At 36.4% G+C, this 14,035-nt stretch overlaps 1 protein-coding gene across 1 annotated transcript; it reads left to right on the top strand.

Moving 5' to 3' along the window:
• LOC107612000 (lysine-rich arabinogalactan protein 19-like) lies at positions 12,359 to 13,785 on the top strand. Its single transcript, XM_016313850.1, has 3 exons — positions 12,359 to 12,593; positions 13,407 to 13,519; positions 13,720 to 13,785. The coding sequence occupies exons 1-3, from the start codon at positions 12,359 to 12,361 to the stop codon at positions 13,783 to 13,785; spliced, it is 414 nt and encodes a 137-aa protein (XP_016169336.1).

The following is a 14,035-nucleotide window of genomic DNA, read 5'->3' on the forward strand; positions in this document are numbered from 1 at the left end:
TCATCTAGGTTCTTTTCCTTAAAGCACATAGAGCCGCCGGTTGTTTAGCCTCTACAGCACCCCATTGTATGGCCTGGCCTCTGTCGTAAAGCATCGCGTGGCCTCCGTAAGAACGAACAAGGACGATAACCTAACGGTAAAGAGAAAATTCTACTTGTAAAGGAGGGAGAAGAGTGACGGAGGAAAATGTCGGTAAAGATTTTCACAAAAATATCGCGTTGCAAGTATAATCTAAACCGACAATTAAACCTCAATCAATATATAAATTATTTGTCACTTAAGCAAACCCAATAAAATTAACCGAAGTATTTAAACATTGGGTCGTCTCTCAAAGAATTGCAGGGAAGTGTACTTATAATTGGTTATGGAAAAGTATTTTTGGGGTTTTGTGATAAGAGACAAGTAATGTAAATAACAAGGAAATAAAATAACAACTAAGAAAAAGTCCTAGCAAGGATTGAGAATTGGAATTCCTATCCGCATTATTATCATCAATTGTGATGGTAATTGCCTTTTACTCTCACTTAGTTAACCTCTAACAATTGAAGGTAAGTCAAGTGAGCAATTCAACTTGAGTTCACAAGTCCTAATCAAAGACTAGAGTTAGTAAATCTCAAGCCAACTAGCAACTTTCAATCACCAACCAACAAGAGACTTCGACAATTCAAGAGTCTCCAATTTACTCAATCTAAGCTAAGAACATAAAAATCTAACTTAAAATCCAACCAAGCATTCTATCAAACACTTGGTAGGCACAAAATAAAAGCATAGAAAAGTAATAAGAGAATGTAAAATCTACGACCAACAATTGCAAGGAAACAATAACAACAAAGTAAAGAAAGCAATCATAAACATGGAAACATAAATTGCATTAATACGGATTAAAGGAAACAAGAAGGATTCATAAACTAAATTGGCACATAAAGTAATCAACAAGAGAAATAGATACCTAAGGTACTAGAACAAATAAAAGTAGAAGAGAAATTAAATTAAAGTAAAGTAGAAATCTGAATTTGAGAAAAACTAAACCTAAAAACCCTAAAACCTAGAGAGAGGAGAGAGCCTCTCTCTCTAGAAAACTACATCTAAACCTAAAATTGTATGAATGAATGTGTGAATGATCGATTCCTCCTTCCAGCTCTACTCTGCAGTCTCTAATCAGTATTTTCGAGCCTGAAACTGGGTCCAAAGCAGCCCAGAAATCGGCCCCAGCGTTTTCTGTAATTTGCAGCACGTGACGCTCGTCACGCGTACGCGTCAGCCACGCGTACGTGTTGATGGAATTTTCACCTAGCCACGCGTAGGCGTCAGCCACGCGTGCGCGTTATCCACTCGTACGCGTCACTGCCAGCTTCTCAAAACTCCAATTTCTTGTGTTCCTTCTACTTTTGCATGCTTCCTTTCCATCCTCTAAGTCATTCCTACCCTATAAAACCTGAAAACACTTAACACACGTATCATGGCATCGATTGGTAATAAGAAAATTTAAGGCCAAAGAAGCATGTTTTCAATCATAGCACAATATTAGGAAGGAAAATGTAAAACATGCGAATTATATGCATAAATGTGAGAATAATGGATAAAATCCGCTCAATTCAATATAAAATAAACCGTAAAATAGCGGTTTATCAAAGAGTCAAGGCTAAAAGAAAAAACAATACTCCACCACCCTCAAATTCATGGTATGGAGGAAGTACAGCCAAAAATCCACCACAAAAGATTCTCCTTACCTAAGACTGAGAGAAAAAGGGGTTCCATTTTTTTAAATTTTTTTAATTTAATTTAACTCCTTTTTTGATTTAAAAACGGCGTCATTTATGTAACTTAACGACAAGGTCAATTTTTATTAACGCCGTTAGTAAAGAATATGACGGAAAGACTAAGTGAATAACTTAAAATTTTTTAAGGATGAATTTAATTAAAAAAATTTTTTGGGACTAATTTAGAAATTACATGATCTTTTAGGGACCAATTTGACTATTTACTCATATTTATATATTCTACAAACCCCCTCAAATTAAGGGTGAGATTTGGTAACATCCTTAGTTTGCTCATGAACACTGTAAAGGATAGAGCACGTAGGGGTTTTGTCAAAATGTCTGTGACTTATGCGTATGAGGGAATATGAATTATGTGAAGAAAATTCTTTGAATTTGATCATGAATAAAATGAAAATCTACTTCAAAGTTATTATTTTTATTGTGTAGCACTGAATTAACTGTTAGTAGAACAATTCCAAAATTGTCACAGAACATAGTTGACGCAACTAGAGATGTGACATGAAATTCTTGAAGAAGTTTCTGCTTCCATACAAGTTCAGCAATTGTGTCAGCCAACCAGTGATATTCTATTTCCAAAAGATGGGGTTGCTGCTCAGGTAGATGCAATAATCATTGGTGGAGTGTCAATTGTTAAGATCAGTGGCCCAATCGGCATCTGCGAAAGCAAGAAAACACAAGTCAATGGTTTTAGTTATTTGATTGCCATGATTTATCTTACCTGATAAATAACGACAAATGTGTTTAACTGCTTTCCAATAATGAATCTTGGATTAGTGCATGAATTGATTGACTTTGTTAATAGCAAATACAATTTCTGAACACTATAAGAAAAATGCTAACCACCGTCGGATTAACTGGCAGATTTAACATCGGAGGTTAGCATCGGGTTTTGTGGCGGTTTTACCAGGGGATTTTGCAATGAATTCGTCAGCCAAAAGATTTATCGCCGGATTCTATTTTCTGACGGTATATCTGACAGTAAAGTTAGAGGGAAAAGTGAAATAATTGGTGCCACAATTACCGTTGAATTTCCAATGAATAAATTTGATGGTAACTTTGATTAGTGAAACGTTGCATTTTGGCCAACAGCCTCTGCCCCCGCTTCTGCCGCTGCTGTTGCCGTCGCCCTACCGCCACTGCTCCCTCCAGGTAGCACCCCCTTTCCCACTTCTTAAATTTGGTTCTAGCTTGGTATTGGATGACCATTGATGAGAATAGATTCTAAATTGATTCTAAATTATAAGTTGAGAACAGATTTTAAATTGTGTTGTTTGTTATGTTGTTGTTTGTTGTGTTAATCTAAATTGTAACTAATTAGGTACTCAACTAATTAGTTAACAATATAAATCATATAATGCCTAATATAACTTAAATTTAGAGACAAATACATATTTACAATATTAGCTTGAATAAGGTCTCGTAATTTATACAAACTAGAATTTAAAGTTTTAATTTGAATTTATAAAAATATGTGAAGTAATAGGTTTTAGATAATACTTATTCTTATCAATCTAAGAGTCGAATTAGAAAGAAAACATCATTAATATTTAACAATGTTTGATGATATGCATATTTTAGTAGTGTTTGAATATATTTTGATTGTTGTGTGGTTTATCACCGTAAAGGTTAGCACCTTTTTAGGGGAGGTTATGTCAAAATTTCTTCCAAACAATATAATTGTGGGAGGATTTATGTTAATTGGTATGCTATTTGCAGACATGATGACGGATAGAGGTGTCACATATCGGCCTTGTGGTCGTGGTCGTGGTAGAGGGGGTTTTCTACTGGTATTCCTAGACTTCTCAATCGTCCCCCTCTATTCCGACTACCCCGGTAATGTCAGAGGCAATGGGTGCATCGGACTAGCCGTTCATCATTGTTCCTAACCCCAATAGGGGTGGCAATGGGTAGGATAGGGTAGGGTTTGAACCCAACCCTAACCTTACCCGTGGGTTGAATTTGTTACTAAAATCCAACTCTACCCTACCCGCAGGTTGAGAATAACCCAATCCTAACTCTATCCGCGGTCAATCCGCGGGTATCCAACCCTACTCGCAAGTTTTCACAAATATGCAATATTATTATATAACCTAATGAGCATGCAAATTAAAAATTCAATACAAACAACACAATTATCCTACAAACAACACAATTGTTCCATAAACAACATAACCATCAAATGTTCAATTCTACCTAAAAGTCTTTGCTTAAATTAATAACACAAACACAAATAAAATATTGTGATATAATGTTGTATCACTAAAATAGAATTGGTTTTTATATAAATAAAAGTGTTAAATTATCAATTGAGGATCTTAGCTCAATGGTAACAACCTTTTACCCTAAGTGAGAGGTCTTTGGTTCAACATCTATTTATAATATATTTTTATAACATATACATATATAGGGTACAAGTTGGTCGGGTAGGGTTGAGACTCAACCCGCACCCTACCCGACTCGCACTCAAACTCGCTCCGCACTCAACCCTACTCGCAGCAGATCGGGTTGGCAACCCTAACCAACCGGGTTGGGTATCTACGGGTAGGGTGCATACTGCCACCCCTAAACCCCAACTACATGGCTCCTTCTACCTTGACGATGCTGCCTCCATCCGTTCAGCAGCCCACTATCTCGACAACGCCGCCTCCAGCGACAGCCGAAAGACACTGCGGTGCTAAAATCCTATCACGGATCCCAGCCAAATGCCCCGCCACCACCTCCCATCGTACGAATGATGATTTTCCCTTATGGTTGTCGGAGTGAGTACTATTTTAAGTCTTTTATATGCAAATCATTTTAGTTAGTCAATTTAATTTAGTTACACTCAATTTTTTAGTTTTAGTGGATTTAGGTTGTTAAGATAGGTTCAATTTAGGTCAGTAAATTTGAACTGCTGAAAGTGTTTAATAATTCTTGATTGTTGATGGATGTTGCTGCTTAAGTCATATAATGCCATACAGATGAAACTACTAATCTTAATTAATTGAACTGCTTATTGTTGATTGATGGATATTGCTGCTTGATTCTTGATTCTTGTTTGTTGATTGTTGATAGATGTTGTTGTTTAAGTGAATTGTTAATGGATAGAGTTTTTGGCGCATTCTAGTTATAGATGAAACTCTGCTAAAATTTCTAAAAAAATCTAAATATAATTGAAGTTTATAGATTACTTCAAATAGCTTTTTAGTAAACTACTAATCTTAAGTTTTCCATTGATAGATTTGTGCCAAATAACAATGCATGTACACAGGAGTGTATTAATGTCATCAAGCTGATGTACGACCACCCATGGCCGAGCTGCAAGAAGATCCCAACTGAGACCAGAGAGTGATGGTTTTACAAGTGGGCGGTAAAAACTCAACATATTCAAACATTAATTAGTTTATATCTTCTATTTTGTTTAATTATGTATTTAATTTCGATTAACTTGTGCTAAATATTCTTTTTGCAGGAGAAATTTATATGGGACAGGACTCAGAATCTCATGATCAGGAAGATCTTTGACTATCGGATGGCTAGGCGACTTCAACAGATGTTGGAGGATGTACGTGAGCATCATGACCACCTCACCATTTGTCTCCACCCGAACATTAAGAAGGCATTGTACGTCCATTGGGAGACTTATGAGAGGTTCAAGCATCACTGTCTCACGAACAGAGCTAACACGGCATCGGCCAGGTCATCGAAGCATACCGATGGATTAGCGACTTTCATGAAGACAAAGGTCAGGCTGGTAAATAACTTTTTTCATTTTATTATTAAGTTCATTTAGTTTTAATATAATGTCATTATTACTTGACTTAACATGTAGTTTTAAAATGTGTAGTCTAAGTCGTTAGATCATGATGCGACGATGGCAGAGACCTTCAAGTATACTCATATGCTGAAGGAGAACAAGGAGAAATTTGTTGGTCAGTGGGCCGCAGATTATTATGTGAGTAAATATCATGTGATATACCATTTTTAAATTAACTACAATCCTAATCATAAAATGTATTACACATAAGTCCTACACGCAGAGATTGAAGGTCGCAACCCATCAATCTCAACATATTGGAGACGATGGTAATAACTCCGCTGCATCAGTCGTCGATCCTGACATGGTTTGGCGCGATGCCACATCTGAGCCGTACAAGAATCACGTCTACGGGTTAGGATCGTTCTTTGGCGATAACCTCCACACATCCATATTGAGACAATCATCCGCCTCTGACACCATTCGGCCCGTCGATCCCGAGGACGGTGTCAATTTGAGGGAGCAAGTGCTGTTGTTTACCTGGAGCCTTCACCAACAGGCTCAGTAGCTGTAGGAGTCTGAGAAGAGGTATCAGGTGATCCTCTCACGCATGACAGACACAGATGACCTTAGACTGGGGTGGAGGCGTGAGCTAGCACGGCTTCAACAGACAGAGCGACAAATGGCGGTGTACCAAGATCAGATGCGCGCCAGTGGCAGCGGCACTGCTGGAGGGGTACATACATCACCGCCTAAGCCGCCACCTCAGCAGGACCAGTGGGGCGACAACGGCGATTATCAGGATCTTTAGTGATTAGGGCTTTGTTTTAGGCTGTTTGATTGTATTATATCCTCTGTTATTTGGCTTTTCATTTCATTTGTACGATTGATATTTAATTTAACATATTTGGTTTCTATTATTTAGAATTTGGCTACTAATTGTGCAAAAAATAAATTTAAATAAAAAATTTACAATTTGAACACTAACTGCGTCAAAAATCTTTGACAAAAAAATAAAAAATTGAACTTACCGTCAAATTTACCAGGGAAAAATCCAACGGTAAAAATGCAGGAACAAAATAGGTTGGCGCCAAAGTTACAGTCGAAAAAATCTTCCGATAACTGACATCAGATATTCGTAGCTTAAAAATCAAATTTTGCCACTAAATCCGCCACAAGTTACTTACAGGCAGCAAAATCCAACGGTAAAAAATTACCAGCAAGGTTTATTGGTGCGGAATTTATAACCTACAAACTAACTGGCAAGTGCACCGGGTCGTACCAAGTAGTACCTCAAGTGAATGAGGGTGGATCCCACGAGGATTGATAGATTAAGCAACAATGATTGAGTGATTGGCTTAGTCAGACAAACAAAAAAGAGCGTTGAGAGTTCAAATGCATCAAATAGTAATTCAGAGAATCAGAAAAACAAGCAGTAAATTGGTGTAAATAATATGGGAGAAAACAGTTAAGGTTTCAGAGATATCTATCTTCTGGATTGACTTTTCTTATTAACTATTTTAATCATGAAAGATTCAATTCATGGCAAACTATATGTGACTAAACCCTAATTCCTTAGACCTTTTGGGTCTCCTCTAACTTTCATCAACCGCCAATTCCTTGGTCACTTAATTCCAATTAGAGGGTGAAGTTCAATTCTAGTTTATATGCCATAGAAACCCTAATTACCCAAATATAAGAGGATTATATGTCACGTATCCCGTTAAGTCCAGATAATTAGAAATTTAGGAGAAATTATTTTCAAGCTGTTGTTCAAGTAAAGAGCTTTTCCAAGTTATACAAGAACTCAATTAGAACAAGGGTCATACTTCCGTTCCACCCAGATTCATAAGATAAAGAACGAAAACAATTCTTGAAATAGAAATTAGTACATAAATTAAAATAGAAAAATAATAGTATCAATCCATACAATAGACAAAGCTCCTAACCTTAACAGTGGAGGTTTAGTCGCTAATGGCTTAGAGAGAAAACTAGGATTAAGAAAAACTGTCAATTACCGAATGAGGGTTGAAGAAAAGAGATCATCAGAGCCCGAAGGGCTGATTCTTTTCCCTTTTATATCTAATCTTAATTAATGTAAAATATATTTTCTAAAACTAAATAATATCTTTTCCTATTCTAAAATAAAATAAAATTTAATTAGAAATAAATAAATCATCTCGAGCTGCTCCTCTTGGACAAATGGGGACCACCAAGTTCATTAAGGTTGGCGCCAAACTTGGAAAATTCCAAGTGTGGCACCACTTCAACCGTATGCAATACCACTTTTTCTTCATCTTGGCGCCAAACTTGGAGAATCCCAAGTTTGGCGCCACCAAGGCAGTGTGTTTGGCGAGTTTGCAATGATCATGGCGCCAAACTTAGAGAATCCCAAGTTTGGCGCCACCAAGACCATTCAATCTGGAGAAAAAGTATATAATATTATATATCGTTGGAAAGCTCTGGAAGTTATCTTTCTAATGCCATTAAAATCGCATCAATTGGACCTCTATAGCTCAAGTTATTTCTATTGGAGTGCAAGAAGGTCAGGGTTGACAGCATCATTTACTTTCTCCCTTTTCTGCTACAAAACTCTGTCAAATCCATCCGAATGCTACCTGAAATAAACAGAATTACACACAACTCAAAGTAGCATTCACAGTGGCTAAAAGATATTTAAATCTTGATTAAACTTAATAATTCAAATGCAAATTCACTAGGAAAAGATAGGAAAGATGCTCACGCATCATTTATATCGTTGTATTTAATTCGACAATGGTAATCTTATTACCGATAGATTTTTTTTCTTTATTCGCCAGTAAATCTCACAGTATTCAGCATTTTTCTTGTACTGAAATGAGTGAGAGTTGCATATTGTACGTAGTCCTCTTACTGTGGCACGATATAAAGTAAGATCTTCGAAAGAATTTGATCCCTACATAGTTAGTTTCTCGGATGATAACATGGGAGTAGGCATAAGGTTTGATTTATCCATAGATGCCTTTTTAAGAAGGTCTAAAATGTATTTAGATTGAGAAACATGTAAAATACCATTTGGCAGAAAATTAAACTACATCCGAAGGTACCTAGATTTTTTAAAGAGAACAGAGTCTTTAATTTTGATATAAGCATTTCAACCTTAGCATTATTGCTTCCAGTGCTGACTATGTCATCAACATAAGCAAGTAAATATGTAGTAGATGTAGATGTAAATCTAACAAACAAAGATGGATTTGCATTAGAATTCTAAAATTCAAAAGAGTTTAAAGTAGAGCAAAGTTTAGTGAACTAGCCACCAGGCCTTACAAGCTTGTTTTAATCTATATAAAGCTTTGTCTAATTTGCATACTAATCGAGTATTAAGATTAGAGAAGTCTGGTAGTTGAGCCATATAGACGTTCTCAGTGAGGCACCATTGAAAAGCGCATTATTAAAACCAAACAGGCGTAATGGCTAGCCCTTTGATAAAGCAATGCAGAAAACAAGACAAACGGTAGTTGGATGTCTAACCGGGCTAAAAATCGAGTAATCTACGTCTTCAGTTTGATGACATCTTTTTGCCATAAGGCGTGTCTTATACTTATTGAAAGAATTATCAGGAGCACGCTTAATGGCAAACACCCATTTCAAAGGAATGATATTAGAATTAGATGATGGTTAAGTCAAATATCATATTTTGTTTTTCGGCAAAGAATTATATTCCTCATTCATGGCTTGAAGCCAATGAGAGATTGCATGGCTTGAGAGATATTCCTGGGGAGATCATTAATAAGATTATCTTTTATAATGTAAGAAATAAAAGCCTTGGGTCTAGAATTACCGGATTTTGATCTTGTAACCATAGGTTGAGTGTTTATAGGTGGTGGGGGATCTAAGGTGAAAAATCTTGAAAGTTGAATTTCAGTACTTGTAATAGGTATTATTAAAGGCTAAGCAGAATGTAGATTTTGATTAAAGGAACACTAGAGGGTTGAGTATGACAGCCAAATGGATCAGAAGTAGAAATTATAGGAGGCAGAATAGGCTGACTTGAGGGACATGAAACTTGTTGTGTATTAGACTCTAAAATAGAAATTTGAGGCATCAATTCTAAATTTGGATTAGAAGTAAAAAAAAATGAGTTAGATAACATAGAAAGGATAATAAAACATCTTTTTATCAAAGATAATATTTCTAGCAATAACAACCTTATGATTTCTTTGCAAACATTTAAAGCCTTTAGGAAAAGGAGCACGTCCAAGAAATATACACATATCCAAATGATAACGAAGTTTATGTTGATTAAAAGGTCTTAGGTGAAGAAAACAAGCACAACCAAACACTTTAAGAATGGAATAATTTAGTGATTTTTAGTGAAGAGCCTTATAAGGTGATTTCATATTAAGAACTTTAGATGGGAGACTATTGATTAAAAATGTTAATATAAAAAAAGCATCCTCTCAATACTCCATAAGCAATTTAGTAGTAGATAAGAGGGTAAGACCCATCTCAACTATATGCCTATGTTTTCTTTCAACATGTTGATGTCTATGAAAGCAAGATAAACGATGAATAATACTATGAGTATGCAAATAATTTTTGAAATTAAGTAATAAAAACTCCCTAGCATTATCTGTAAACCTCGGGAAATTAGTAAATAATTAATTGATAAATTAATTATTAATCGAATAAATGTTTATTAAATATAAAAAATACTAGAAAATTAATACCTTGAAGAACAATTAGATTATCTTCCTTACATAGTGCATTATGTAAAATCCGAGAAATTACTGAATAATTAGCAAATAAATTAGTTATTATTTAAAGAAATTAGAAAATTAAATTTTATAGTTTAATAAAGTAGAAATAATCAAAATAGGAATTTTGACACTAATTTTAAATTTTTGGCTCAAAAAAGGGCCAACGGGCAAAACCGGTTAGACCGGGTCCAAATCGAGCCCAAGGCTCATTATATAAAAACCCAAAACAACATCTCTTCCCTCATTTTTCCATAGAAGCATGCTGAACACATAGGAAAGGGGGAGAAGAACTTGCAAACCCTTGCTCCAATCTTCTACTCCACATATCTTTCAATCCGGAGCTTTGATCGTCGCACCGTTTGCGGCTACGCGACCACCGCATTGAGCTCTACAAAGCCCACTAAACAATTTAGTATGTACCTCACTATTTCTTGCTCAGCCACTCTATCCCTAATTTCAAAAATTTGAGGTTTTGATTTTGAGAAATCATGTGATTTTGGTGTTTAGGATCAAATTAGCCTTGTGGACTTGCCGAGTCTTGTCCCAAATTTCCGTTGGTAAGGTGAGAAAACTCTAATTCTTGTGAATCACTAATAACTATGAAACCTAAGTTGATTTTTAGTAATGTTGTGGTATTAGATTAAATTGTGGGTCCTTGGATCAAATTGGTGGTGTTGAAAAGCGAGAATTTGAATTTTGGTGGCTAAGAGTTCGCGTTCAGTGAGGAGTTAGGATGTTGGAGCTTGTGGAGTGGTGAAATTTGAGGTGTTTTGGGCTTTAACGAGGAATCGGCTAAGGTATGGTTTTGGTTTCTCATAGGTAATATATAATGTATCGTAAAAACTTAGGCTAGACGACCTAGGATAAGTTGGATTATGTGTTTGGTGTATATTTAGTAGTTTTAATTAATGTAATATGTGTTGAATTGATGTGGTAGGGTCGGTTTGTTGGTTACTGATATGAATAGGGTTGATGGTTGATGAAATGATGATTTGATGAATGGTAATGATACATTGATGATTGAATATAAAGTTGTATTGGACATGAATTGTTGGGTTGAACTTGATGAAATTGTGTGTTGGTGTGTCATGGAATGAATGAGAAATGTTGAGGAATTGGTAAACCTAGAGGTTTGTGATTTTGATGAAAAACCTGATTTTTGACCAAATTTTGACGGATCATAACTCGGCTTCCAGACCCTCAAACTTTATCAATCTTATTTTATATGAAAATTGGGACCTTAAGGTTTACGCCGTTCAAAGAACAAACTAAAAATAACTTTTGACGAAAAAGTTATACACGTCGGAAGTTCGGAGCATAAAAGTATTTTCTGCATAACTTAACAGCTTTTTACAAAATTTGAGGGGCATGCGTATGCGGCACACACACGCGAAGCGGACGTGTACATGCATGCGCGAGAGGTGATTTTTCAAGCCCGCGTACGCGGGCAAGTGCAATGCGACGCGGGATATCTTTGTTGTTTGAGGGGCTCGCATACGTGGACGATGGTCGCGTACGTGAATTGGCAATTTACACCCCCTGCGTACGCGAGATTATGCAAGTGTATGCGGAACCCTGTTTTTGGGAAAAAGTGGATTTCTTGTAAGTTTAACCATTTTTCAACTTCCAAACCTCTATGGTTACCTTCTAGGGTCCTAAATTAAGTTTCTAATCATAGGGAGATGAGTAAACTTGGAGGAGTAGTTAATTTGGCGATGAAGAAAAGCTGTGAAATAATGATTTGGGGTTGAGGAAGTACAAAAATGATAATGATGTTATAAATGATGACACAACTAATAAGCAATGATGATAATGTTGAATGAGCTGAGATGAAATGAGATTGTTATTGAGATTGATGATGTATGATTAAATGATCACATGGGTACAAGAAACCTCCTTTATGGCAGTTACAAAACCTCTCTCCTCATAAATCATACCACTAACCCTTCGATTCCTTCCCCCACTACCATCAGTGCATCTCTTCCTTCAAAACCAGGGTTAAAATCAAAATAAGGAAGAAATTTGTTCATCAAAAACCTCCTCGAGAAAATCTTCTCAAATTCCCTTCGAAGCCAAAACCTTCCACTCGCTCCAGAGATCAAATGTTCACACCCTCGCCTTCTCCTCCTACATCTCCTCCTCACACCATTCCTATGGCTCGCACTAAGAATCCCTCAAGGATTCCATCTTTTTCCAAGCCAACCTCAACTCCCAACACTCCTCACAGCGCTCCATCGAAGCCAAGCACCTCGAAAGGGAAACGGCCTGCTGCAGCCGAACAAACCATTGAGCCAACTCAACCTAAGCCAAGGTCTGTTCCTATTCGTCCTCAGAGAGGTAAACCACATATCCCTTTTAAATCTGTTAGGGAACCAGACATTGATCCATCTGCACACAAATTACACTTTATGACCTCCCACTCAAACTATAACCCTCGCAGATTTAGGTCTGCCATGAATAATAATTTTTATGAAGGAGTTATTCAGTACCATACCCTGTGTCCCACTTTTCTTGCTGATTTACCTAATCTGAAAAAGGAAAATTTTTCTTTTGTTGAAAATTTGGAATTTCTAGACTGGAATAATCTTTTTAAAATTAAAAAGCCAGTTTACCCACTGTTAGTCAGGGAGTTTTATGCCAATATGACTTACCATGAGGGTAGTATTCATTCTTATGTCAAGGGCTGAGACATTGTGTTAAACAATAAAACTATCAATGATTCCTTGAAATACACTAATGTTGGGGTGTGTACCTATGCATCGGGTAAGTGGGATGAAGGAGTTAGTATCTCTTTCAATGATGCTCTGACTTATGTATGTGAACATATTTCTTTGATTGATGGCATCACACCCACTCACAAGGCTCTGGGTTATAATTGTGCTCAATTGCACCGTATAGTAAATCATATCATCCTTCCTCAGAGTGGTTCATACCAAAGGGTATCTTACACTGACACTCTTGTTTTGTATGCTATTCTCACAAAAACAGAAATCTCTTTTGCTTATTTAATGGTAAAATATATGTTTGATTCTATTAGAAGTGAGAAAGATAAAGCCCTTCCTTATGGCATGTTCTTAACTTGTATTTTTGAGCATTTTGGTGTTGCCTTGTCAAATGAGGATTATGAAAATAGACACTCATATCTAAAAGGAGGTGGTTCAGTGAAACAGCAGAAAAAGGGACCTACTCATTCTGAAAGGGTAGTGCTTGATGATGATGATGATGAATCTGTTCCTGAGGATTCCCCTCCTCCTTCTCCGAGGGTACTTCAATCTCAACTAGACAAAAATCTGCTCTATTTGGAATTGTTAAGGATGTGGTACAAGAATTTGTCTCTCAGTCAAATCACATGATTGCTATGAGCAAAGAACATAGGAACCTAGCAAGCAAGCATCAGAACTTCCTCAGAAAATCAAGAAAAAGAGTGGCTGTCTTTCTAAAGTTCATTGAAAATCTCCAACAGGATGAAAATGCTGTCACTAATGCTGAAGAAGATGATGCTTCTGAGGAGGCTGGTTCAGATGTCTAGAATTGTCTCACTTGCTGCTACCTTCTGGTTACTTTTGTCTCATGAAACTATTGTTGTTTCCTTTTTGAACTATTCTATGTTTTGTTTCGGATGACTGTAAACCGTTTAAACACTGCTGCTTTTATTTTCAGTTAATTAGATGTTTGGACTTTGCATTAACACTTTTGTGCAGGTTTTAAGGTGCATTTTTATCTTGGTATTAAGTGTTTTTCCACTCTTGATGACAAAAGGATGAGTAGTAGTAGTATAT

The sequence above is a fragment of the Arachis ipaensis genome, chromosome B01, assembly GCF_000816755.2.
Source record: "Arachis ipaensis cultivar K30076 chromosome B01, Araip1.1, whole genome shotgun sequence".
NCBI lineage: Eukaryota > Viridiplantae > Streptophyta > Magnoliopsida > Fabales > Fabaceae > Arachis > Arachis ipaensis.